The sequence below is a fragment of the Microcaecilia unicolor genome, chromosome 2 (assembly GCF_901765095.1).
Source record: "Microcaecilia unicolor chromosome 2, aMicUni1.1, whole genome shotgun sequence".
Taxonomy (NCBI): Eukaryota; Metazoa; Chordata; class Amphibia; order Gymnophiona; family Siphonopidae; genus Microcaecilia; species Microcaecilia unicolor.
In genome coordinates, this window is record NC_044032.1 from 52624075 (window position 1) to 52651803 (window position 27729).

At 42.8% G+C, this 27729-nt stretch overlaps 1 protein-coding gene across 2 annotated transcripts in view; it reads left to right on the top strand.

The window, feature by feature from the left end:
• The window catches only part of ME2 (malic enzyme 2), an 84302-nt gene that overhangs the window by 18673 nt on the left and 37900 nt on the right, over positions 1-27729 (top strand). For both annotated transcript variants that reach the window (XM_030192949.1, XM_030192950.1), the window contains exons 4-9: positions 5630-5779; positions 17671-17746; positions 18387-18548; positions 20821-20924; positions 23985-24094; positions 27104-27201. In XM_030192949.1, the coding sequence (XP_030048809.1) occupies positions 5630-5779; positions 17671-17746; positions 18387-18548; positions 20821-20924; positions 23985-24094; positions 27104-27201 (700 nt within the window). The remainder of the gene's footprint in view (positions 1-5629; positions 5780-17670; positions 17747-18386; positions 18549-20820; positions 20925-23984; positions 24095-27103; positions 27202-27729) is intronic.

Here is a 27729-nt window from a genome sequence, read left to right on the forward strand (position 1 = left end):
GGTGAGGCAAACGGGCTTCTATCCTGTCGACTCCTCCACCACTTCCACGCTGTGCGGAGCGGTGTGAGAAAGCTAAACTGCTTGTTTGCAATGGTACCTAGCCCTGGAGAGGTGTGTAGTAGATTTATAAACGAATATGGTTTGCACCAGTCCTCCCACCAGTGGTTTGGGGTGAATTTTGCTTGGCCGCTAATACCTTCGTGTATTATACGCATCAGTGCTGCCACGTTGTAAAGGCGTAGCTCAGGTAGATTAAGACCACCCCTCTCCCTGTTAAGTATTAACACCTGATGTCCTATGCGAGCACCTTTATGTCTCCATATGAATGACCTTATAGTGGATCTAAATAACCTTTCATCCTGTCTCTTAATCCATATGGGTATTGCTTGCAATGGGTACAATAGCTTTGGCAACAGAACCATCTTAACCAATGCTATTCTTCCATAGAGTGATAAGGGGAGATCTTTCCATCTCTCACAAGTTTGCCTGATCTTATCAATTTGTTCCATTATATTTTTCTTATACATCACTAATGGGTTAGTACTCAAAAAAATCCCCAAATAGCGCATTGCCTGTGATACTGGTGGTATAGGGAGACTACCAAACCTTGAGGTGTCATGAGTTCCTGATAGTGGAAGTAGTTCCGATTTTTCACAATTGACCCTTAACCCCGACACGTCCCCGAACTGCTTTACTAAGAGCAGTGCCTGGTCTAGGTGAGTAAATGCATCCTGCAGGTATAAAAGGATGTCATCCGCAAATAAATTGATGCGGATCTCCTTCCCCCCCACCATTAGGCCCCTAATCTTGTCACTCTGCCTTATTTTAATCGCCAGTGGTTCAATTGCCATCAGGAACAGTAGTGGCGACAGCGGGCACCCTTGCCTTGTTCCCCTCTGTAACTCAAAGCTCTCTGTTAGGGTGTTATTTATCATCAGCCGTGCTCTTGGTTTAGTGTATAAGGACTTAACCCACTCAATGAATCTACCACTGATCCCGTACTTCTCCATCACCCAGAAGAGATACTGCCATGATATGCTGTCGAAGGCTTTTTCCATGTCTAGTCCTGCTATTACCTCATTCCCCTTTGTTCCTCTGTAAGTGTGGATCGCCGCCGATGCTCTAATAAGATTCATTGAGGCATACCGGCCCGGAACAAACCCCGCCTGATCTTCCTGTACTACCCTGGACAGGGATAGGTTCATTCTTCGAGCTAAAATGGCTGCCAGGAGTTTAACGTCCTGGTTTAGTAAGGATATGGGTCGGTAAGACCCCACCTGCCCTGGGTCCTTTCCTGGTTTTGGAATTAATATAATATGTGCTAGATTTTGGTTATGCTGGCCGTCAGCCCTTCCCCCTGATAACCCATTAAAGAAGTCAGCCAATGGCTTAGTAATATCTGCCATTAAGATCTTATAGTATTCAGGTCCATATCCGTCTGGGCCTGGGGCTTTAGTCAGCTTTAATGCTTTAATGCCTTGCTTGACCTCCTGCTCTGTTATAGGGGCGCTTAATTGTTGTGCTTGATCTGTGTCCATCTGCGGCAAATGCAGTCCCTCAAAGAAAGCATCCCTCTGTAATGGGTCTAAATCCCGCACTGCATATAAAGATTGGTAATAGTGAACAAATTGTTTATGTATTTGAACTTCATCATGATATACTCTGCCTGTACTATCCTTTATTGATGTAACAATCTGTCTTTTCCTGTACGGTCGCACTAGGTTTGCCATAAGCTTCCCTGCCTTATTTCCCCATTGAAAAAGTTTGAATCTCTGAAAGTATATGTCCCTTTCAGCTCTGGCATTGAGCAGTTGATCAATACATTTGCGAAGCCGACCTAATTTCTCCCTGTACTCTTTATCCATGCTTCCCATATGTTGTCTACGCACTTGCTGATACTCGGCCGATAATGATAGCAACTCCGCCTCTGCTTTTTTCTTTTTCCCAGCAGTATATGCCAGGATGTGGCCTCTCAATACTACCTTGGCCGCCTCCCAGTATATAATTGGACTCACCTCCGGGGTTTTATTGTCCCTCTGGTAATCCGCCCACTTCTCTTTCAAGTAGGCTTTAAACGCAACATCTCTGTATAAGGTGGGAGAAAACTTCCACACCCTCTCCGTGGCTCCCTTAGTATATTCTATGGAGTACGAGATAGCTGAGTGGTCTGACAATGTGTTATCCAGTATGTGTGCTGTTTTTGACACCGGGAACAAGGCCTGTGATACAAGGAAGTAATCTATTCTAGAATATGAATTGTGCGGAATGGAGAAGAATGTAAAGTCTGAGTCATAAGGGTGTAAAATTCTCCAAACATCTATCAACCCCAATTGGTGTATCAGAAAGTTGACTCCTTTATGGTCCCACCCCCTAGCTTTGGTTTTACTTGGTTTACAATCAATAGTGGGATCTGCAGTGTTATTAAGATCCCCCCCCAAAATTCTCTGGTATTCTGGGTATGACGCCATCTGTGCCACTATATCTGAGAAAAATTTATGGTTGTATGTGTTTGGCCCATATACGTTACAAAGGCTGATCTTACGGCCCCATAACTCACCCATCACTATGACATACCTTCCCTCCTTGTCTTGTAATACCTTATGTATGGCTAAAGGCAGCTGTTTGTGTACTAAGATAGCAACTCCCCTTTTCCTGCTGTTAAAGGATGAATATGCCACCTCTCCCACCCACCCTCTCTTCAATTTCACATGTTCCAAGCTAGACAGATGGGTTTCTTGGAGAAAGGCGATATCCGCCCCCTCTTTTCTAAGCCAGGACAGTATTTTGGTACGCTTAACTGGGGAGTGGATACCATCTACATTCAAAGATATTATCTTCAGATTAACCATCTCCCACTCTATAGTCTGTAATCTTCATGTCGTCCACTCTTCTCTTTTTATGGTCCCGGCGGGCCTCCCAGCTGGACCCACCAGAAACCCTCTGCTTCTGAATTTCGGTTTCCATCAAAAGACATCTCCAACTTTCCCCCTGCAGGCAATTTACCCCATCTCCCCTCCCACCCTTCCCTCCCCCTCCCGATATCCCCTTGCTATCTCTTTCCCCATTATTCACACAATCCCTAACTCCTCTCCCTCCCTGTCCTCCCTCTTCCCCTTCACAACCCTTCTGATACTTCCTCTTCGTCATCCTTCCCCTTCCCGCCCTCAAGCAGCAAGAAACATACATCAAATTTCCCCCTTGAACTCCTTGCCCAGTCATACACCCCCTAACCCCGTAACAACCCCCCCACAGCAAAATTAACAGATCACAACCTATGTACATAACATTCTTATAACTTGCTGGAATTATCTCTATAGCTTTGCTCGAGAGCTCTGCACCTTTCTCCGTGGCTCTGGACTAAACTGCCACTGCGCCAGGTCATCCGGGCCATGTTTACTACAGCTCCCACTCACTTAGTTCCAGACTTCATAGATGCAAGGTCCTTGATAATATCCTATTCATAACTTTTTAACATGTTTGGGGGACATGTATTTTTCTCCTGATATCTCAGGTCTGTCCCCATTCCCATGAGATCTCTTAATGCCAGTATTGCCCCTTGTCCAAGCCTTTCCAACTAGGCTCTCGTTATTCAAACAAAGAAGAACTTCAAAGTTAAATCAAACCATTATATCCCATTCGATCTGTCCCGCAGAGCGATGTCTCCTTCAATAGTTATTCTCATGCTGGTTCCTCTCTGTTCAATCTCTCCATAAACGCTTTGGCCTCTGCAGCTTCTTGGAACATCAGGGATTTCCCTTCATGCCACACTCTTAGCTTCGCAGGGTAAAGGAGTGAAAATCTAATGCCTTTGCTGTACATCTGGGTGCACGTGGGAGCCATTGCTCGTCTAAGCTGCGCCACCGCCAAGGAGTAATCATTGAACAGTAAGAGTTTATGTCCATTATACTCTAATTGCGTTTGTCTGGATCGCCCCTGCTTCAGTAGCGCTTCTTTCTCTCTCCAGTTGGAAAAATGTGCAATTGCTGTTCTGGGTTTGTTATCTCCTTCTTTCCGGCTCCCTATACGGTGTGCACGATCGCATTGCCAGGTGCCTGTTCCTCCTCCTAGGCCCAATTGCGTGGGGAGCCATTCGCTAAAAAATTTGTACAGGTCTCCCTCTTTCACTTCCTCTGGAAGCCCTACAACTCGCAGATTATTGCGGCGATTCCTATTCTCTTGTTCCTCCACCTGCGCTTTGAGAGCTGCCGCTTCTTTTTGCAGGGCTTCGATCTGGGCCGCCATACCCGTCGTCGTATCTTCTTGGGCGAGCACACGCTGTTCCACCTCTGTTAGCCTGCGGGCCTGCGTGTCAAATTTCTCATTAATTTCCTCGACCGCAGAATGGATTTTGTTTAATCTGTCCTCCAGTGCCGCTGCTACTGTTGAGGATATCTCTTTCGCCCACTCTCCCGCGTTTTTCTCAGGCCCAGACAGAGATTCTGGAGACATCGCCATCTTGGCAGCCTTTCCCGCGGGAGTGTGCTTATGTTTTATGACGCCCTGGTTTCTAGTGGGCATACCTTTCGTCCCGTTTCACCGATTGCGATCCGTTTTGTGCTGTGAGTTCTCTGACCCTTCGCATTAACTCTGGGCTCTTCGGGGTGTAAAAAAGATTTCAAAAAGCTGGTTTTTGCAAAGAGTTCGAGGGAGCTCTCCCTTCCTGCTGCTGTTCAGGAAGCAGTCATCACGTGACCCCTCTTTTTAGTTTCCACATTGCTTTAAAGGTTTTTATGATGACTGCTTGGACTTGGATGTAGGAATCAATTATTATTATACCAAGTATCTTTAGTTGGGACTCCAGTAGATAAGTTACATTATCAGTTGCGAAGTTTTGACAGTTTGACATGGTGAGGGTTAGATAATAACAGAAATGTTGTTTTCTCTCTTCAGTTTTAGTTTAAAGGTGAAGACCCAGTTCTCCATCAGATCTAGACCAGATTTGATGATAGCACTTCGTCAATAGAATGTTTGAAAGGGATGTAGATAGTTCCGTAATCTGCGTGAATAAAATTATTATAACCATGGGCATCCAGCACCTTTCCTAAGGGAGACGACATAATATTGAATTAGATGGGTGAAAGGGGGGTCTCTGTGGGACTCCGCAGTCTGGAGCCCATTGTGGGGAGATGAAATTAGGAGATTTGACTTGATAGGATCTCAATTTTAAAAATTCTCAGAACCAGTTTAGGACAGACACTCCTATGCCTACGTTGTCCATTATCTAGACCAAGTCAAGAGGGAAGAATAGGATATATCTGGAGCTTAAAACAATCTCTGTGGGAACCTGTTGTCCAGTGAGAACAGCTTTTAAACTGGAAACCAGAGGTGTTCTTAACAGTGGTGTAACCAAAACTGATTTTTGGTAGGGCCTGAAGTTAACTTAGGTGGGCACAAGGCAGTGCAGATGTAGACATCGCTTCCATTTCTCCTCTCAATGGCTCGTGCCACTGACCAGGTGTACTTGACTCCAAAGTGTGTAGTTGGGGTGGGGGGAGCAGTGGCCCATCTGTGGTTACACCACACTGCTTTGTGTTCCTGTTTTTAGATGGGTTTTCATGTTTTTTCAGTTTCGAGAATGAAGACACAGGAACAGTCTATTAACTATGTAATTTTTGTGACTTATTTTTAGGTACATCTATGTAATGGGAATCCAGGAAAGGAATGAGAAGCTTTTTTATAGGATCTTGCAGGAAGACATTGAGAGATTGATGCCCATTGTGTACACACCAACAGTGGGTCTGGCCTGCACACAGTATGGACATATCTTTAGGCGACCAAAGTAAGTCCAGCTCTTCACCCTCACCCATGCAATATGTATGAATAGCAGACAGATGTAACCAGTGCATATATAAGATAGAATAGTTTTTAAAAAGTGCAACAAATATCCAGATCATTCTAGCCAGTTAGGAAGCAGGACACAGAAAGCACACACGTATGAAAGAACTGGGCAAATCCTACTTTCTGTACTTGTTTTCCCAGCAGGTAGGATAGGGTAGGTGTAGTTTGCTGCTTTTAGTCTGGGGAGAAGGGGGTCGGGAGTAGAGAGGTCAGAATGGTGAGGCAGCAGTTTCTTTCTCTTCCCCTCCTTGGGCTGGCATGGATTATGCAGCAAAGACAGACTTGTCCCTCTCCTGCTCACTTTCTGAACCCCATCTCTCCTGCTTGTTCAGTTGTCAGTGTAGAAGGATGATTTAGTAAAATAAATATTGAAATATTTGTTTCATTTTCTTCCTTTCTTTTTTCTTTCTTGACACAGTTTATTTCCTGTTTCCTTTCTTCATTTTCATTTATTAGGCCTTCTCTTTTTTTCATTTTTTTTGTTCCTTTTTTTCCTATATTTTCCTTTTTCTGTAACTCATTCTCTTTTCATACCTTCCTCTGGATTTGCACCCTGCTCTCATCTTTCTTTTTGTGCTTATTTCATTCCCAAGTCCCATTTATTTTTTTGGATTTTCTTTTTTTGTATCCATACTCTTCCATTTTTTTTCTCTGCTCTTTCCCTCTCGTACTTTCCTTAAACATCCTCTTCCTAAACTCATCCTTCCCCACCTTCCTGATACTGCTGTCCTTCTGCATATCATCTATCACCTCTTTCCATCATCTCCTCTTTCTGCTCCTACCACTTCTCACTCCTTCCCTCCTTGCCCTTATCTCTCCCCTTTCTCATCCCTTTATCTACTTCTATTACTACTAATCATTTCTATAGCGCTACTAGATGTTCACAGCACTGTACACAACACATAAGCATACCTTGAAGAGGCAGGAACAATGCCCACTTGCTCCTGCCATAGCAGAAGGACTAGCAGACCAGCAGTCTGAAAAGATTTGCAGCTTTATTAAACAGTCACCCAACGTGGCCACATTTCGGCTGCAGGCTGCATCAGGAGTAAAAACTAATATACACACAAACAGTCAAAATCATAAAAATTAACTTCAAATATGAAACATAAGAAACATAACAAAGTAAACATAAGTAATAATTATTAAAATATCAAACGGGGAATGATGGTTATTAAAACAAAGAAATTGTAACCCTGGATAGTAACCCAGGAGAGTTTGTACTGGTTAATACTTAGGTTGGGGCGGTGGGGGTACTGGCTGGGATACCCTTATCACTCAGTAAGAGTGGTTATCAAATTTTTATAGCACTTGTTTAACGCTATTACTTAATGCCCTTAAAATAGTGACCTGGAATGTGGGAGACATTTCCTCATCAATTAAAAGACAAAAAATACTTCAGGTGTTCAACAAACAAAGGGTATCTATAGCTTCTACTTCAGGAAACACACCAGAATGCTAAAGAACATCAAAAGCTTTGTTGCTGGTGGGTGGGATCTTATTTTGAATCCTCAGCACGTGCCAAAAAGGCGGGTGCCATCATATTAATCAGGAAAGGGATTCAGCTTACTATTCATAAAATTATCACTGATGATGCTGGTACATTTAACTGTTGAACGCCAACCATTACTTCTTTGTAATGTTTATGCTCCAGTACTTACAGTAAGGCTTTTTACAAGCAAATCCTTCATCTACAAAGCATTGATAGGAGGGGACTCTAATGAGGTGGGAGATCCAAGGTTAGATCGATCACATGGGGAGGGGGGGATCCAGCCATAAGTCCTGGGAAATTCCCATTATGAGTGAGATCCTGGATTTGGTGGATGTCTGGCACACCTTGCATCCATTGGAGTGGGATTACACTCACTTATCTTGGGCACACCCACCATGTCCAGGATTCATTATATATTAATTTCTCAATGTCTGTTTACAGTAATATGGGCGGCGGAGAGAGGTCCCATTAAAATATCAGATAATGCTATGGTATCTGCTTCCTTAGAATTTTCTGCCCGTCTTTATAAGGATGGGAGATTTCTGGATTTTATTTTGGATCATTCCATACCAAGTGGTCTAAACCTTCCCACCATCATGTCTGCAATTTTGTTCAAATTGTATCTGTTGCGCGAGTCAGGTGTTAAATGAAGTTTCCCAAAATTTGAGGTCTCGAACTGCAATAGTTGCAGATCTAGACCCCCTTTTCTGAAAGATTGTCAGTCCATGAGTGCGCGACATTTACCAAAATGCCATTTTTGGTGTCTAATAAAATCCAAGCACATTTATAAGAATGGCTAAAAAAAATTCAAATCCTGTGCAGTTTTTGATGCTAATTCCGATGAAATACATTTTAACATTATGGATACAAAATCCAGTCAAACAAGTTGACTCAGAGTGTGCATCAAAATTGGTCGCAACTCATCGGAACATATTTGGACCAATATTCAGACCGCAACAACTTCCATGCAAACAAAGATACGGACTTGAAAATTTGAACAAGCATTATGCTTGTGCTGGACATAATACTGCCAGATTTGCAACTAACCAGCATCTGTAACCGCCCTGCAGGATCTCTTCAAAGTTGGCACTTCCTTGCTGATCAGTTTTGATTCTGAAAAGGCGTTTGACAGGGTGGTATGGGACTTTTTATTTGGGTTTTTGAATGCTTATGGAATATGTGGGGTTTTTCAGGAGGTGATTCATGTGTTATATTATCTTCCTCAAGCTCAGCAGGTCAATGAACTGCTGTCCTTCCCATTCTCTATATATTGGGGTACTAGACAGGGTTGCCTGCTATCACCTCTCTTGTTTGTTCTTACTTTGGATCCCCTGCTTTGAGATATCCAGAGGACCCCAGATATACATGGTATTCAATTGGGTACAGATACCTTTAAAATAGCCTCATTCGCTGATGATTTACTAGCTCATGTGATTAATCCCCAAGTCTCGGTTGGGGCCCTGCTAGAATGTATGACAGAGTACGGGGATTTTTCTGGTTTTAAGTTAAAGCTCAAAAAAATCAGAAGCGATGCAGCGGGCCCGGGTGCGGGTTGGCGGGGTCATTTTGCGTTGAAATGGGCTGGTGAGTCTTTTCGTTATTTAGGGGTACAGTTGTCCATGGAGACTTCAAGACTGTATCAATTGAATGTTGATAGGTTGCTGCAAGACACTAAGCACTTCTTTGAGAAGTGGAACCATCTGCCTTTATCGCTGATGTACATAAGTACATAAGTAATGCCATACTGGGAAAAGACCAAGGGTCCATCGAGCCCAGCATCTTGTCCACGACAGCGGCCAATCCAGGCCAAGGGCACCTGGCAAGCTTCCCAAACGTACAAACATTCTATACATGTTATTCCTGGGATTTTGGATTTTTCCAAGTCCGTTTAGTAGCGGTTTATGGACTTGTCCTTTAGGAAACCGTCCAACCCCTTTTTAAACTCTGCTAAGCTAACCGCCTTCACCACATTTTCCAGCAATGAATTCCAGAGTTTAATTGCACGTTGGGTGAAGAAAAATTTTCTCCGATTTGTTTTAAATTTACTACACTGTAGTTTAATCGCATGCCCCCTAGTCCTAGTATTTTTGGAAAGCGTGAACAGACGCTTCACATCCACCTGTTCTACTCCACTCATTATTTATTTACCTCTATCATGTCTCCCCTCAGCAGTCTCTTCTCCAAGCTGAATAGCTCTAGCCTCCTTAGTCTTTCTTCATAGGGAAGTCGTCTCATCCCCGCTATCATTTTAGTCGCCCTTTGCTGCACCTTTTCCAATTCTACTATATCTTTCTTGAGATGTGGCGACCAGAATTGAACACGATACTCAAGGTGCGGTCGCACCATGGAGCGATACAACGGCATTATAACATCCTCACACCTGTTTTCCATACCTTTCCTAATAATACCCAACATTCTATTCGCTTTCCTAGCCGCAGCAGCACACTGAGCAGAAGGTTTCAGTGTGTTATCGACGACGACACCCAGATCCCTTTCTTGGTCCGTAACTCCTAACATGGAACCTTGCATGAAGTAGCTATAATTTGGGTTCTTTTTTTCCCACATGCATCACCTTGCACTTGCTCACATTAAACGTCATCTGCCATTTAGCCTCCCAGTCTCCTAAGGTCCTCTTGTAATTTTTCACAATCCTGTTGCGAGTTAACGACTTTGAATTACTTTGTGTCATCAGCAAATTTAATTACCTCGCTAGTTACTCCCATCTCTAAATCATTTATAAATATATTAAAAAGCAGCGGTCCTAGCACAGACCCCTGAGGAATCCCACTAACTACCCTTCTCCTTTGTGAATACTGCCCATTTAACCCCACTCTCTGTTTCTTATCCTAATGGGTAGGATTAATGTTTTTAAAATGATTATTTTTCCTCGCTGGCTCTACATTTTACAGGTTTTGCCATTGCACCTTTTATGGAAAGGTGTTCAATTATTAAACAGGTTATATAGAAACTTTCTGTGTGTGTGGGGTGGGGGGGGGAAGGAAATCAAATATGCATCTAGAATATCTCTATGATAATTTGGTACAGAGAGCTTTAGGATTACCTTGTCTCAGGTGTTACAATCAGGCTTGTCTTTTGCGACACCTTAAGGATTGGCTGTTTGATACTGAGCAGTTTACTCTGACTCATTGGGAGCGGGCACTGTATAAGCCCTGGCATTTGAATTTTCTTTTGCAGGCCCATTCAATAAGTTTACCTTCCTCTTGTCAAAGGAGCATATTGTTACAGCCTTTGAGGGAGGTATTTGGCAGATCCTCTTGAAATCTTTGGAACAAAAACCAAATGTTAATGATCTGCTGCCATGTCGAGGCAATGCTGATTTTCAGCCAGGAATCGAATCAGGGTTGTTTAGAAGATGTTCGGCAGTGGGTATTGTCTTGAGCATTTACTCAATGAGAACATGAGTTTTTATAGTTTTCAAGATTTACAACAGAGACTGTCCTTAACTCACAAAGATTATTTTGCCTAAAGACAGCTAAATCATTACTGTTCAAGTTTAGATCAAGCGGCTTTGTGCACCAGGTTGGGTCAGAAACTTTGGATTTTTTTTTTTTTTTTTTTGCAAGGGAATGTTTTTGGTCAGGTTTCAGTCTCTAGATTACATAAAGCCTTGGTATCTCTTCCGCCCCCCCCCCCCCCCCCCCCAGGGACTACGGTCCACTTAAGGAGACTTGGAGTAAAGATATTGGGTATGAATTGAAGGGAGTAGATTTTTTAAAACTGATAAAGGCTATCTCAAAGCAGGTTGGTAGTACTGAGCTCCAGGAGAGTCGATATCGGATACTCCATAGGGTGTATATATCACAATCTCAAGCTGTTAGAGCAGGATGGGTATCTAATGCTCAATGTTCCAAATGCAAGTGGTGGGGACAATACCTTTTTTTCATGCCTTTTGGAGTTGTGATGGTGCTCAAGCTTTTTGGAGATTACTCCATAGATATTTAGGGACTCTTTTCAGACAACATGTAATTTCTTCCTGTAAAGGAGTCTTACTAAATGGGAGGCTTATGGATCTCTGACAAAAACTCATGTCTCCTACTTTGTAAAGCTTATGCATTGGGGAAAAAATGTATACTTAAGTGTTGGATGCAAGAAGAACCTCCCTCTTTTTGGTATTGGAGAAACAGATTCCACGAGTTAATGATCTGGGAAGCACGGGCAGCTCAGACTTCCCCAAGGAGAAGAAGAACCTTCATCTCTATCTGGAATTTGCAATTTCCCATAAAGCAAGAAGTGCTGTATTAAATAGGTTCCCAAGTGTTTCCTAAGACAAAATATTTGGTAAAAAGGTTGCTGTGAGGTTCTCTACCTGGGTGGGATGGGGAGGGGGTTAGGAAAGTAGATGTTTATCTTTCCAATGATGACCTGGGGTGACAAGAGTCCAAACAACGGGTCATCTCTGTTGTAGCTTAAAGTAATGGTTATAGTAGGATGGGAATGGGGTGTGATTCAGTAAAGCAGATCTAAATGGTGTATTTTTGTATGTTTATCATTCTGTATCAGTTTGATATCTTTACTTAGTTGTTTAATTGTTTGTTTAGTTTTTTGATCCAGCTAAAGATTTATAATCTTCACAGTCTTAAAATATGTTGAGGTTAATGTGGTAATTTAGTCTCATATGTAGTACTGTATGACAGCTTAGAGTGACCACTCGGGACAAGATGTTCTCTTCAATTTGTTTTGCCTGTGTTTAATTTTTCTTTCTTGGATCATTTTCTTAATAGTATTGTGGACGATAGAAAGGAAACCTTAGATTTGAAAATTTTTCTTATTTTCTATTGTATTACCTATTTGTGTAAACACTCATAAGAGATTATTATGATTGTTAAAAATTTAATAAAGAGAAATAAAAAAAATATATATGTTGAATATGAAGGGTGGGGTGGGAGGTGGGGAGTTTGGGTTAGACGTGAAAAAATTGTAAAATATTGAGCAACACGTGTTTCTGTGGGCTGATGATCCCATAGCCGTCTGAGTCTTTCCTAAGGAGGAATTGCCACCTTGTATCACCAAGACTTTACAGGTCCTCAGTATTGATTCCCCTGATACCCCAGCTCCTGCTGCTTCTAATCCTAAGATGGTTAGCACTAAGTGGCCAGCTAAGTCCTTTTCTTTCATGTTCATGAGGCCATGCAGGTATTAATTACAGCTCAGTGGTGCACTTGGGTGCCAGTTTAAAGGTGGCATGGGTTATGTGTCGCCTTTATCCCATTTCTCCTGATGAGCTGGACATTTCAAATTACCCAAGGTGGACTCGTTGGCTGCCGCAGTGACTTAAGACCACCCTTCCAGTTGAAAGTGGGACTGCTGTGAAAGATGATCAGGACCAGAAGCTGGAATCTTCTTTGAAGCTCTCCTTTGAGGTGTCTGCACTTTCACTGCAGGCAGCAGTCTGCAGTTGCTGTGCAGCCAGGACCTGTCTCAGCTGGGCATAACAAGTTGCAGATGCATTGTTTGATTTCTGATTCCCAGATTGCTTTGGAATTTCCAAATATGGAGACCAGCGTGGCATATATAGTGGATTTTTTAAATATGATCTCGTCAGGGCCCTGGCTAAGCAGATGACCTTAGCTGTCACAGCTAGGCGACTTTTATGGCTCTGACACTGGGCAACGGTTGCAGCATCCAACCAGCATCTGAAGAAGCTGCCTTTCAGGGGGAAACCTCTCTTTGGGGAGGATTTGGAAATATTGGTCAAGGACTTAGGGGACTCCAAGATGCAGCACTTGTCAGAGGACAAGCTTAAGGGCTCCTCCAAAACTGCTCATGCTCGCTGTCGTCTGAAAGACTCCAAGAGGTAACCAACCTAGGTATAAACAGAGGCAGTCCTTTTGGTCCAATAAACCCTGCTTGGGTCAGATCACGCAATCTTCCCTGGCCTCCTGTCTCTCCCAATGATGGGATGTTGGTCTACTCTCCACTAGGACTGATAGGATGGGTGTTCAACCTAATCAAGGGTCATTTGATTCCCACTCAGGTTATGGAGTATTTGGGGGTTCATTTCAGTATGGCCCAAGGGAAAGTTTTGTTTTGGGTTTTTTTTTCTTTTGGACCTTGGAAGAGACCAGATTCAACCTCCGATTCATCTTGTATTGCCGAATCCAAAGCCACGCACATGAGATTATACCCAGGTGCTTGGACCACAGCGGTGACTCTCAAAGGGGTGCCATGGGCTAGGGCGTATCTGTGTCCTCTTCAGCAATCACTCTTGTCCATCTGGTCTCCGTTGTTCCAGGATTATGATCACAGTCTCCTCTGAACTCCGCACACCAGGGGCAGCATGTCCTAGTAGCTCCAGTTGAACATTCTTCTCCAGGGGATGCCTCTGGCTTCTCCACAATGGATAGTGTTGGTCATGGATGCCAGCCTGACGGGCTGGGGGGGGGGGGGGCTTACTGTCTCCACCAGAATGCTCAAGGTCTCTGGGACAGGACGGAGTCATTATGACCAATCAATTGAGCTCCGAGCTGTTCACAAACCCCTCTTGGCCTTTCATGCCCACCGAAAGGACTTAAGAACAAGTGCCATACTAGGACAGACCGAAGGTCGTTCAAGCCCAGTATCCTGTTTCCATCAGTGTCCAATCTAGGTCACAAGTACCTGGAAGATCCCAAAATAGTAACACATTTTTTTACTGAGTGATTCCTAATGTGGAACCTTGCATCAAGTAGCTGTAGTTTGGGTTCCTCTTTCTCTCGTGCATCACTTTGCATTTGCTCACATTAAACGTTGTCTGCCATTTGGATGCCCAGTCTCATTAGGTCCTCTTGCAATTTTTCACAATCCTCTTGCGATTTAACAACTTTGAATAACTTGGTGCATCAGCAAATTTAATTACCTCACTAGTTATTCCCATCTCTATATAATGTATCAATATGTTAAAAAGCAAGTTTGGATCTTGTTGGACAGTGTCACTACAGTGGCTTACATAAACAGAGTGACACGCAGCGCTCAGCTAGTGGAGGAGGCTCGTCTGCTGCTTTAGTTGGCAGAATGAAATTTGCTATTAATTTCAATGGCACAAATTGCAGGGATGATGAATGTGTGGGCAAGTTTTCTCAGCTGGAATTCTGTAGACCCGGTGGAGTTGGAACTGTCTTGGGCGGTCTTCCAGATGGTCACTCTGAAGCAGGGCACCCCGATTTTAGAGCTCGTGGTATCGCGTTGCAATGCCAGAGTTCCCAGATTCTTTAGCAGAAGTAAAGAACACTGTTCTGAGTGACTGGATGCTCTGCTCCAGCCTTGGCCACAGACAGGTCTCCTTTATGTCTTTCCTCCATGGCCACTGATAGACAGGGTGCTGCACAAGGCAGGATGCTTAGCCTGATCGCCCTCAATTGGCCTAAAAGGCTGTGGTATACAGACCTTATTCGTTTGTTGTTGGATAGGACGTTGCATTTTTCTCCCTGTCCAGATTGTCTCTTTCAGGGTCCAATTCATATGGACGACCCGTCCTGCTTTGGTCTTATGGGCCTGGCTCTTGAGTAATTGTTGATGAGAAAGAAAGGATATTCTGAAGTGGTTATTGCTATGTTATTGCAAACCTGGAAGCATTCTACCACATCTGCTTATGCCAGGGTTTGGAGAGTATTTGAAGGCTGATGCTCACAGTGTACTATCTCGCCTCTTCAATCTTCTTTGCCTCAGATATTGGGCTGCTTACAGGAGGGTCTTTTGAAGGGTCTGTCTTACATCGCTCTTCGAGTGCAAGTTGCTGCTTTGGCATGTTTTCGAGGTCTGCTGCAAATTTCTTAATTGGTGCATATCCGGACGTTGTTCATTTTTTAAAGGGGGTCGATTGCTTGAAGCCTTCTCTCTACCATCCCTGTCCAGAATGGAGTCTCAATCTGGTTCTACAGGCCCTACAAATGGCTTCCTTTGAGCCTCTTCAAAGAGCTACTTTGAAGGACCTCACTTTGAAGTCTGTGTTTCTGGTAGCAATCTTTTAAGTGCGCTGCATTCCTAAACTGGGCTTTGTCCTGCAGATAGTCACAGCTGCCTCTTTTTTTGGAGGCAGGTGTGACTCTCTGCACAATGCCTTCCTTTCTACCTAAGTTGGTGTCTTCCTTTCACTTAAATCAGCTGTTTCTCCTGTCAATTCAGGAGGAGGATTATCTAAAGGAGTTCTATCTGCTACGTTTATCTAGAAGTTTGCAGTGTGCTTCTTTAGTACCTTGAATTCTGGCGCTCAGTCACTTTTATTTCTCTTGGGAGTTCCCAATCGTGGTAATACAGCTTCTAAAGCAATCATAGCTCTCTGTATCAGGGAGGCTATTGCTTCAGCATGTGTGCTTGTGGAACAGTCATCTCCTCATTCTATTCAGGCTCACTCCACCTGGGCTCAATCAAATTCTTGACCAAAGTCCCATACTTATTCTTTTCAAAAATACATAGATCGGCTTCTCTGACATCTTTGCATACGTTTTCCAAACATCAGGTAGATTTTTTTGGCTCGAGCTGAAGCATCCTTTGGGGCTTCAGTTCTTTCTGTGGTGGTGGTACATACCACCTTACTTAAGGACTGCTGTGCTACATCTCACAAGTCTCTGGATTCATCTGCTGTTGATGAGAAGGAAACAAAAAAAAAATTCTTACCTGATGATAATTTTCTTTCTTTTAGTCACAGCAGATGAATCCAGAGTCCCTCACTTTCATGGCTATTGCACCTATCATGCATTCTGTTTCTCTGTTTTAGATTGTTGCTTTCTCGATTAGGGTTCTTAGGGTTCATATACCTCATTTCTGTGAGAAGGAAGAAGTGTTTGAATAATTGTTCCTTCTACTTTGTTACGAGAAATACTGACCAAGGAGCATACTGTCCTATATGTCGGAATTCAGTTTAGTGCTCTCTATCTCCATCTGCTGGTAGGTGGTCATAATCCACAAGTCTCTGGATTCGTCTGCTGGGACTAAAGGGAAAAAAAATATATCAGGTAAGACATATTTGTCCTTTTTCTTTGTTTTTGGTTTGGTTTGTGGATTTCCGCCAGCCCTACATATCATCTTTGCTTCCTTCGACTCAAGGTGAGCATTATCTGACTCTTCTTCCCAAGCTCTCATTTGGACAATAGTTTCGCAACACAGGCCCAATTATCAGACTGACCTGGCATGTTCCTATTTTTTTTTTCACTGAGCTGATGAAAATATGATCTTGTACCTTAAAATAGCATGCTTTGATGTGAATACTGGCTGGCTTCCATTACTGGCTTTCATTCAGACTTTGTGATCTGCACACTGGACTGTGATAAGGCCAGAAGGCAATGAAAGACATTGTTATTTTTACCTGGTTTGCCACTGCATTATAGGGCAATTTCTTAGTAACAATGTCTCCCTTTGAGATATTTCATTCTTGTGGCTAGGGTTTTGGTTTGGTTTGGTTTAATTTATTTAATATACCTTTAAAATAATGCAGTGTATAAATTTTAAAATCGGTGATAAGATGAAGAAGGGTTGACAAGAAATCAAAGCAAGCCTATGTTACATTATACCCAAAAAGAAAAAGCAGATGCTATATTAAGATACATTAGGAAGGGAAGGAAACAGAAATACAAATTACACATATGAAATAGAAGAGGTTTAGGGGCCAGTGTGTCCATGAACGAGCAGATCATGTTGGAAAAAGAGCTATCCATGGCGCCCTTTTTGGGGAATGCTAAAGTAAAGAAGTAGCCACCCGGTATTCGGCGGTAAGCAGTGTCTAAGCCGCTCGCATCCATGGGCTGAAATAACATTGGATATTCAATGCTGGGACATGCGTAACTCCTGGCATTGAATATCTGGTCTCAGTATTACCCGGAAGTTAACCGGACACTGGCGCCCAGTTAACACCACCTAATAAAGTTATGACAGCCTTTCTTGCTGTCTTAACGTTTCGCGTTTTAACCGGTTAATGGGCTGAAAATCATTGTTAACCGGCTTGTTCAAGCTCCACCCCTAACCTAGCCGGTTAGAGGATGGCCAGTGAATGGGGGGATATTCAACTGCACTAACCGTTAAATGCCACTTCTTAGTATCCCCAGATAGCTTGGTACAAGCCATTTAAATGGCCAGGAGCCTCCCCTGGCCGTTTAATGGCTTTGAATATTGGGCCCTAGGTTTTTCATGCCACTTAAAATTTTGAGTAAGAGATAGGTAAGACCTTCAAATGTTTATAACCTAACTGATGTTTGCAACTAAGCAGTTCTATTACAGTGCAACACTACTTCTGGTTGAGGTGATTTGCAGTTTAAAACAGATGACAAGTTAACAAGCTCAGCTATATTTCTTCTTGCAAAGGGTTAAATTTGTTGTGAAAGCCTTGTCCCTGTTCTGATTTATTTCAGAGGATTATTTATATCCATTTTTGACCGGGGTCATATTAGATCCATTTTGGACAACTGGCCAGAAACAAATGTGAAGGTACAAGTGCTCCACAATATTGTCAATGTCTTCTGTTTCTGTGTGGCTCACTAATTTTCTTCCCGTGGCAGGAGAGGGCAAACCAGGAGACCACTCAAGATCCCATGCCTTGTTGATTAAAAAAACAAAACAAAAACCCCAAAACAAAAAGTACCCAAATACCAAGTTGCAAATGACTTATGGGAGACAACACGTGTAATGATTTCCTGGCAGATTGTTAGCAGGGTGGTTTGGTTTGCCATTGCCTTCCCCAGTCATTTTTACCTCCTTTCCCTGAGGTGAAAGTACATGCTGATGGTTCTGTTTGCTTTGCAGCCGCTCTTTGCTGTCCTCTAAAGCTGCTTCTTTAGGCGACTGCCTAGGGTAGCTAATAATTTAAGTCTGGGGGCAGGAAAATTCCAGAACACTTATACAAAAAGTGTTTGTAGTAATTTTCTGGTGTATTTTCTGCCTTCTAGAAGTTTCTAGAAACTGAAAGCTTAACTAAAATATTTAAAATCTGTGTGAACTTGTGTTTTCTCATTTTATGCACCCCTGTTTTGTTTTTTTGCTGTTTCCCTGCAGCTTTAAACCTAGCTCTGATTGATTTTTGTGATTGCTGTGTATGTCTTATATATCTTGTGACTTCTTTCATCAACAGGCTGTTGTGGTAACCGATGGGGAGAGAATCCTGGGCCTTGGTGATCTGGGGGTCTATGGTATGGGCATTCCAGTGGGAAAGTTGTGCTTGTATACAGCATGTGCTGGCATACGCCCACAGAAATGTCTTCCTGTGTGTATCGACGTTGGGACTGACAATCCCGTGAGTAGGATTCATTTTTATTCTTCATTTTTATCTTCAGAACACATTTTACTAGCATGTGATTGCAGTAATTTGTTTTTTTTTTCAATTAGGCCTTTTATATTGAGATGCTGTACCTAATGGTGATTTTTGAATAAAGATAATTTTTCAATGATTTAGAAAGTTATAGTGGTTGCATTTTTTTTCTTATTGCAACAAGATGTAGGTCTTAGTTCATATACCCTGGAGGAAAGGAGAACCAGGGGTGATATGATACAGATGTTCAAATAATTGACAGGTATTAATCTGCAAACGAACCTTTTTCAGAAACAAGAAGGTAATGGAACTAGAGGATGTAAATTGAGGTTGAAGGGGGGGGGGGGCGACTAGGGAATTATTTTAAGAAAATCACCGAGAAGGTGGTGCGTACTTGGAATGCTTTCCTGTAGCAGCTGGTGATGAAAATCGTAACGGAATTCAAAAACGCGTGGGATAAACACAAAGGAATCCTGTTTAGAAGGAATCGATCTGAAGAAGCTTAGTAGAAACCAGGTAGCAACACTGGTAATTAAGAAGCAAAGCCAGCACTAGCAGACTTCAACGGTCTGTGCCTTGATTGTGGCCTGGATAGATATGGATGGGCTGGACTGACTTTTTCAAGGGTTTTGATGACAACTTCAGAAGTTTTAGAACAAGGACAGTGCTGGGCAGACCTCTAGTGGAGGAGTATGCTAGTGGTTAGTGCAGTGGACTTTGATCCTGGGGTACTGAGTTCAATTCCCACTGCAGCTCCTTGTGACTCTGGGCAAGTCACTTAACCCTCCATTGCCCCTGGTACAAAATAAGTACCTGAATATATGTAAACTGCTTTGAATGTAGTTGCAAAAACCTCAGAAAGGCGGTATATCAAGTCCCATTTCCCTTTCCCTCTATGGCCTATACCCTGAAAATAGCATGAACAAATCAAGATCAGGTATACATATGTTGTATCACCTCATACCTATATGCAGCACTTCTCCCATTCTGAGTATCGCAGATGGAGGGTGCCAACCCTGCGTCCATTGCAGGTGGGAGTGAATCTGACCACTGAAGTTGGAGTGATAATGACAAGATTGTGGTGGAGGTTTCTTTTCTATCCTGATTTCCTAAAGGTCCAGTTCCTGTGATCACTTGTTTTGATCTTTTAGCCCATCTCTAGCAGAAATCATTACAGACTGGGTACCATGAACCTTGAGCTCAGTTTGTTTTCTTGAAATCTTTTGAGCAACAAGGTTTCCAGTATGGAACATATGACCAATAAAAATCCCAATTTACTTTCTCTCTCTGCCTCCCTTCCCATGCCTTCTACTGAGTTAAGAACATAACGGATCTCACGGTCTTACCTCTGCATCCTTTCAGAAATCAACTCTTAGCCTGTGACTTCTGCGTCCATAGAGGCAGGAGTAACTTTTTATTGAATGAATATCATTTATGAAAACTTGCTACACCCCCTGGCTTTCAAAGATTACTGTGGTTTATAAAACTTAAAATAATCTGACAAGCTTTCAAAAGTTATCCCAGTACACTGCACTGACCTGATGAAGAGAGGCTGAAGATATCAGTTTGTCTGGTCTTAAGTTTTCAAGCTGTTTGTAATACGACTTCTGAAATGATGGGACACTTAATGTAATATCTCATGTCTTTACTGGCATCATTTAATCCTTATGAAGCAGAGTGCTTGAGCAGCGAAGCCTCAAATAGGACATAATGCATCTGAGGAAATAAGCTTTTATCTTTGTAAACTTGCACCTTAATAAATCAGTTAGTCTCTTAGGTGCCATTAGCCCCTCTCATTTTTGCTGCTTCAGATTAACACTGTTACCCCTCTAAAGGCTTTGATAAAGTGTTGTTAGTATGTTCTGATAGCAGCCAGTTTTGGGGCTGCAGTACTGCAGGGTGGGGGAGGGGGTCTGGTGGGAAATAAACCAGGGGGAGAAGGCCAAGAGAAAGCAGAAGGAGGGAGCCCAAAGTGAGATGATTATGTGGAGGAATGAGTGAGATTGGATGGATTTTGCCGTACATGGGGATCTTGTCTTCCAGGCTGTGCTTTAGCTACCTGCGAATTAACAGTGGCCCTGGCAAGCTTTGTGTATTGTGGATGCAAGAGCTTTAGGTTCACAAACCGTTCTCAAAGGCCTAGTACATAAGTTTCAGATACTGCTAGTTTTTAGATAAACTGACTGAAATGATTCCAAGAACAGAATGTAATGTTTTTTAATGTTCTTCTCTTTTTTTTTTTTTTGTCATTTTGTAGACATTATTAAAAGATCCATTTTATATGGGCCTCTATCAGAAGAGAGATCGATCACAGCTTTATGATGACCTTATTGATGAATTCATGCAAGCTGTCACGGACAGGTACTGAGCATAATCTATAAACCATGTTTAATGAAAGAACAGCAGGTAGCGCTTCATTCTGAAACTGTCTAGCAGATGATGACCTTTTGATCAATTTTTATTCCCTTATTTAGGGGCTGGGTGTGGAGATTATGGTGCTCATTTTCAAATCACATAGACATACAAAGTTACATAGTAATCTGTGTAACTTTGTAAGTCTATGCGCTTTGAAAATGAGCCTCTAAACTTTTGTTCTCCTTTTCAGAAGGGTTTATGTTGGAAGTAAACTGCTTTAATTGCTCCACAGAAAGGCGGTATATCAAATCCCATTTCTATTAGCCATTAACTTGCGTTTGCTCATTATAAGTGATGATTTTTTTTATATTATTCTGCATCCTACCTTTCTCTCATGCCTCCCCCCAAAATCATATACTTACCATACTCCTACACACATACGATGTAAGAAGCAGTGTAGTTAAAAGACTTATTCTGGGAAGTCATTACATTAAGTTATAGTTGTTTTGATAATGACAACATTTGTTGGGCGTTGATATATCATTTTCAGTCAATTTAGTGGGTATATATTTGTACACTCATTCTGTCTTGATGACAATCTGTTTAGAACATAAGAGTAGCCATACTGGGTTATACCAATAGTCCATCTAGCCCAGTATCCTGTTTCCAAAGGTGGCCAAGCCAGGCAGAAACCCAAATCATGGCAACATTCCATTCTTCAATCTGGAACTCTTTGCCGGAGGATGTAGTAACAGCTGTTAGAGTATCTGGGTTTTAAAAAAGGTTTGGACAAGTTCTTGGAGGAAATGTCCATAGTCTGCTATTGAGACAGACATGGGGAAGCAACTGCTTGCCCTGGGATTTGTAGCATGGGATGTTGCCACGATTTGGGTGTCTGGTAGGTACTTGTGACCTGGCTTGGCTACTGTTGGAAGCAGGATACTGGGCTAGATAGACCATTGGTCTGACCCAGTATGGCTACTTTTATGTTCTTAAGTAGCCACCCTCTGGACCAGCTCCATCCTGTTTATAATTTTTTGATGGTGTCTCTGTAACTGTAAATAGTACTCTAAATGAGGTCTCACCAGAAACTTATACAGAGGCATTATCGGCTACTTCAGTGTTTCCCAAACTGTGCGCCGTGGCAAATCGGGGCCGGCGCAACCTGGTAAGCATGGCAGGGGTTTGCCACAAGCCATGCTTACTGCTGTCACAGTTCCAGACCTAGCTGCCCGCCCTCAGCTCCCCCACAGCCCCCTTTTCGTTCCTGCCGCCCTTCGTTTTTTAAATCTTTTATTTTATCTCAAAATCAAAGCAGTGACAGCAGCGAAAGAAGCAGGCTTGCCTCGAGCGTTCCCTTCCCTCTCATTGTCCCGCCTTCCTCTGATGTACTTTCCTGTTTCTGCAAGGGCGGGACACTGAGAGGGAAAGGAAGGCTCAAGGCAAGCCTGCTTCTTTCGCTGCTGTCACCGCTTTGATTTTGAGGTAAAATAAAAGATTTAAAAAACGCAGGGCAGCAGGAATAAAAGGGGAATGTTGCGGGAGAAGAGGGTGGGCAGGAGGGGCTAGGGTTTGAACTGGAACTCTGAGGCTGAAAAGGGGGGGTATTTTGGGGGTTGGGGCAAGTCACTGGACATGAATGGGAGGGGAGGATAGGGGCAAAGGAGAATCGCTAGACATAGATGGGAGAAGAGGGCAGGGAACAGAGGAGAAATCGCTGGACATGGATAGGAGGGAAGAATAGGGGTAAAGGAGAATCGCTGGACATGGAGGGGAGAGAGGAGAATTGCTGGACATGGATGGAGGGGGGCAGGGGAGAGAGGAGAATGCTAGATATGGATGGATGGAGGCGAGGGCAGAGGAGAGCTGCTGCTGGACATGGAGGGGTGGGCAGAGGAGAGTTGCTGGGGATGTATGGAGGGTAGGGGAGAGTTGCTGCTGGACATGGATGGAGGGGAGGGCAGGAGAGAGAGGAGAGTTGCTGGACATTGGGGGAGGGCAGGGGAGAGAGGAGAGTTGCTGGACATGGATGGAGTGGAGGGAAGACAGGAAAGATGCACAAACCTATGAGCTGCATCGAAGTTGTCATTCTTTTTTGTTGGTAGCATATTTTTTATTTAATCTCACTAATATTTTTAAACATGGTTTGTGCAGCATACAGATGTACAAAGAGGAAAGTAGAATACAAATTTGTTATAAATTGTAATCATTGTGTTATTTGGAGGGGCGGAGACCTATGTGGCCGAGAGGGGCGGAGGTTGGGGGGGGGGTGCCATGAAAAATTGCTCGGACATGAAGGGTGCCGTGAACTGAAAAAGTTTGGAAATCACTTGGCCACTTTTTTTCCTGTTGACCATTCCTCTCTATATATACCCAAGCATCCTTCTGGCTTTTGTTATCACCTGTTCTACCTGTTTGGCTATCTTAAGATCATCACATACAATCGCACACAAGTTCCACTTCTCTTTCGTGCACTCTAAGGAGTGAAATTATGACGTGTTTTGCCCTCAGAGAGTGTTATTGCTATAACACGAAATTTCAGGGAAAAACTGAATGTTATGGTTTATTTGGAAGGAGGGAAGGGTTAGGTGTATGATGCAATTAGACAAGGAGAAGTGCAGATACAGGACTTTGATTTGTTCACAGAGAAGGAATTATTCTTCACTGTAGCAAAACATAACTATAAAAGCAGTATGTAAGAGAGAGAGAGCCCCGGTGCAGGCCGCAGGCAGCCTGTAAGTGCCACTGCTACTGATGCTGTCCAGCAAAGACTAGAGGTGATTTTAAGGTATGAGGGAGGAGTTGGGAGACACAACCCCTGTTAAAAATTCCTGGCTGTGCTACTGGCACTAAAATGTTTAGATAAGCACGGATAAAAAGGAGAGAAGGTTTTGATGATTAAAAAATAGGAGTCCTCAGTAGTATTTACAGTATAAAACTGCAATAAAAACTAAAATTCAATAGCACAACCTAAGTAATATCTTTCTTTTGTATAAACCACTTTTGAGAGATTTTATGTTTTGATGATAAAAACTCATTTGCATAATTCTACTTCATATTCTGCAGGTATGGGCAGAACACGCTTATTCAGTTTGAAGACTTCGGGAATCACAATGCTTTTAGATTTCTGAGGAAATACAGAGAAAAATACTGTACCTTCAACGATGACATTCAGGGTAAAATGTGATACCTCATTACTGACCTGGCTCATTTTGAGCATTGATATGCCAAATTAGTAATCTGCCTATAGTTGTCTTTGGAGTCCTTTGTTATCTAATTGATTTTTCACCTATAAACTCCTTTTTTTTTTTTTTTTTTTTTTTGCAAAGGTGAAATTCAGTTTTAAACTGATTTTTACTCTTATTTTAGATTGTCTTGAACAGTGTTTGTGAAACTCTCCTTTGCATCTCTGACCCCGACTCTTACCGACGCTGGCTGTTTTACATAGGGAGGAAGAAGTACAGTGTGATCATCACTGCATTGTGCTGTCAACTTTCAGCTCTGTTGAACTTTTAGGAAGTTTAAGCCCCATATACTTATATTTCATGCTGTTGTCAAGAAATGGAAGTACCGGTACTGTGTGGCACAAAGGGGGTAATTCTATAAAGATGTGCGAATGTTTATGCACCAAATATGCATGTAAATGACTAGAATAGTGCACATATGAGCATTAAGTGCCAAAATTCCACCTAAGTGATATTCTATAAACACATACCTAATCGCAGGAGCGTGTAGTTGGAAGGTGGGTATACACATGGGTGGCATTTGGGTGAAGCATGGGAGAGGTGCACAGTACCCATGCACATGCGCGTGCAACTTGATTGGCCAATGAGCTGGTTAACCATCAATAACTGGATGCTAGCAACTAGTTATTGATGTTAATTGGCACCAGTTAGAATTTGCACATGCATCTGGTTGTGCGCTATTCTATAATGCTAGGCACCTAAATCCCCATAGTGGTGACCCAAACGGGGCGTGGCCATGAGAGGGGCATGGGAGGGTCGGGGCATTCCAGTTTGCATGCAGTGTTCTAGAATGGGTCTGTGCGCATAATTACCGCACAGGGATTTACACCAGGTTTCAGCAGGCGTAAGTCTGGCACCCAGAGTTGGGTACGGGACGTGTGCTCTTTATAGAATAGCACTTAGTGCCGATCTTTTCCAGCACTCGTTTATTAGCACCTAAGATACTTTTAATTTATAGAAGTTTAAGCAATTAAAGCGCAATTGTACCTGTTTGTAATATGTAAACTGCTTTGCTTGTGCCACAGAAAAGCAGTATATCAAGAATTTCATAAACAGAAGGTGTTTCTGAACAGCAAACAATTGCACCTGTTGCTCTGTGGCTGCTGTTAAGTGTTTGGGCCAAAATTATAGGCACGTATTTTACCTGCTAAGCTAATATTCTAAAAAGAAAGTATGCCCTGTTGCCCTCAAAGTGACTGAGAGCCCGTGATCCATCCAGTAGTCAGCAAGAGTGCCAGAGACTAGTAGAAAATAAGGCATGGGGACTGTAGGTGGTGGAAACACTAAGCAGTGGCGCTGGAGAAGGGAGATGAAGAAGAGTGAGCAGTAGGGTGGTGGAAGAGTGAAAGAAACAGTGTGACAAGGCGGTGGCCGTAGCTAGAAGGTTGTTAGGCTGTATAGAGAGAGGTGTGACCAGCAGAAGAAAAAAGGTTTTAATGCCCCTGTATAAGTCGTTGGTGAGGCCCCACCTGGAGTATTGTGTTCAGTTTTGGAGGCCGTATCTTGTTAAGGATGTAAAAAGAATTGAAGCGGTGCAAAGAAAAGCTACGAGAATGGTATGGGATTTGCGTTACAAGACGTATGAGGAGAGACTTGCTGAACTAAACATGTATACTCTGGAGGAAAGGAGAAACAGGGGTGATATGATACAGACGTTCAAATATTTGAAAGGTATTAATCTGCAAACAAACCTTTTCCGGAGATGGGAAGGTGGTAGAACTAGAGGACATGAAATGAGATTGAAGGGGGGCAGACTCAAGAAAAATGTCAGGAAGTATTTTTTCACGGAGAGAGTGTGGATACATGGAATGTCCTCCCGCGGGAGGTGGTGGAGATGAAAGCGGTAACGGAATTAAAAAACGCATGGGATAAACATAAAGGAATCCTGTTCAGAAGGAATGGATCCTCAGAAGCTTAGCGGAGATTGGGTGGCAGAGCCGGTGGTGGGAGGCAGGGCTGGTGGTTGGGAGGCGGGGCTAATGCTGGGCAGACTTCTACGGTCTGTGCCGTGAAAATGGCAGATACTAATCAAGGTCAGGTATACACAAAAAGTAGCACATATGAGTTACCTTGTTGGGCAGACTGGATGGACCATGCAGGTCTTTCTCTGCCGTCATCTACTATGTTACTATGTAAGTGGAGGCTGTGGAAGGGAGGGATGAGAGAAACTGGCTTAATTCTCTCTTCTTTTTTTTTTTTTTTGCACTAATTTTCTCCTGTTTTTATTTTTTCTTGCTATAGTAAACACTAAGGGGGTAATATTCAGCTTGCAGTGGTAAGCAGGTTGTAAGCCACTTGCAGCCACAGGATGATCTAACCCTGGATATTTAGTGCCGGGGCATGCGCAGCTCTCAGCATTGAATATTGGGTACGTGTGCTGACCCGGAAGTTAATGGTGCACCAGTCGATATTCAGAGTGGCACCCAGTTAACTGGACGCATAAAGTTAGGACAGTTGTTTTGCTGTCCTAACTTTATGCATTCACTTAGCGAGTTAGCAGACTGAATATCACCGTTAACCATCTAAGTTCTGGCTCCATCCATGCTCCTCCCCTGCACCACCCCTGTCCTAGCCATTTAGGTGGCCAGTTACGAAGATATTCAACTCTACTATTTAGTTAAGTGGTGCTGAATATCGGTGGCTGGCCAGCTCACAAGTTTAACTGGGCAGGTTCCTCTCGGAGGCATAGCTAGCTGAGTCACCAGGGAAGAGACCACTCCCCCGAAATGGATTTCCGATAGTGCCTATTTTTCACATGGTCTGTTGCGTTTAAAATATGCGCCGTTGGCAATCCACTCCCCTTGACACCACAACCTTGCTACACTTTTCCTGCCTGGTTAAACCTTTCTGAATATTGAACCCTAAAATTCCTAGGAAAGACAAAACGAACTGAAAGCAAAGATCCCATTCATCTTGTGAAACTTTTGATTATCTTTGTAGGGACAGCCTCGGTTGCACTAGCAGGATTGCTGGCAGCCCAGAAGGCTACTAGCAAACCCATCACAGCGCACACAATTCTTTTTCTTGGAGCAGGCGAGGTAAGCTATGATCTTACGTGGATCTGTACAACCCATAGAACTCGCTGAAGCTTTAATCGCTATGAATGGTGAACCTTTACATATCATTTCCAAATATACAAACTGTTCTACAGAATCTCTAAATCATTTGCAACAAAACACTGCAGAGTATATTTTCTGTTACTAAAGGTTCTTCATAAAAGTAACAAAAAGGAGGAAAAGATCTCAAACAACCCGAGTGGTACATCAAACGTCACTGACATCTTCAAAGCACTCACCGGACTATAAATCATCATTGCCCAAAAACCTGCTAAAAATATATTTTTAACTTTTTTTTTTCTTTTTTACTTTCAACAGTTTTTATTGATGGCTCAGCATGTTATACAGAAACAACATATTCCATATATGACAAATTACATAACATAACATGTGCATAAGAATGAGTCGTGAACTTCTGTTCCAGTGTACATAACTTTGTTTTTCCTTTCCCCCCCCATTAATGATACCAATTGTAGAACATTGCAAACCGTTTGTATACAAGCACTTGGC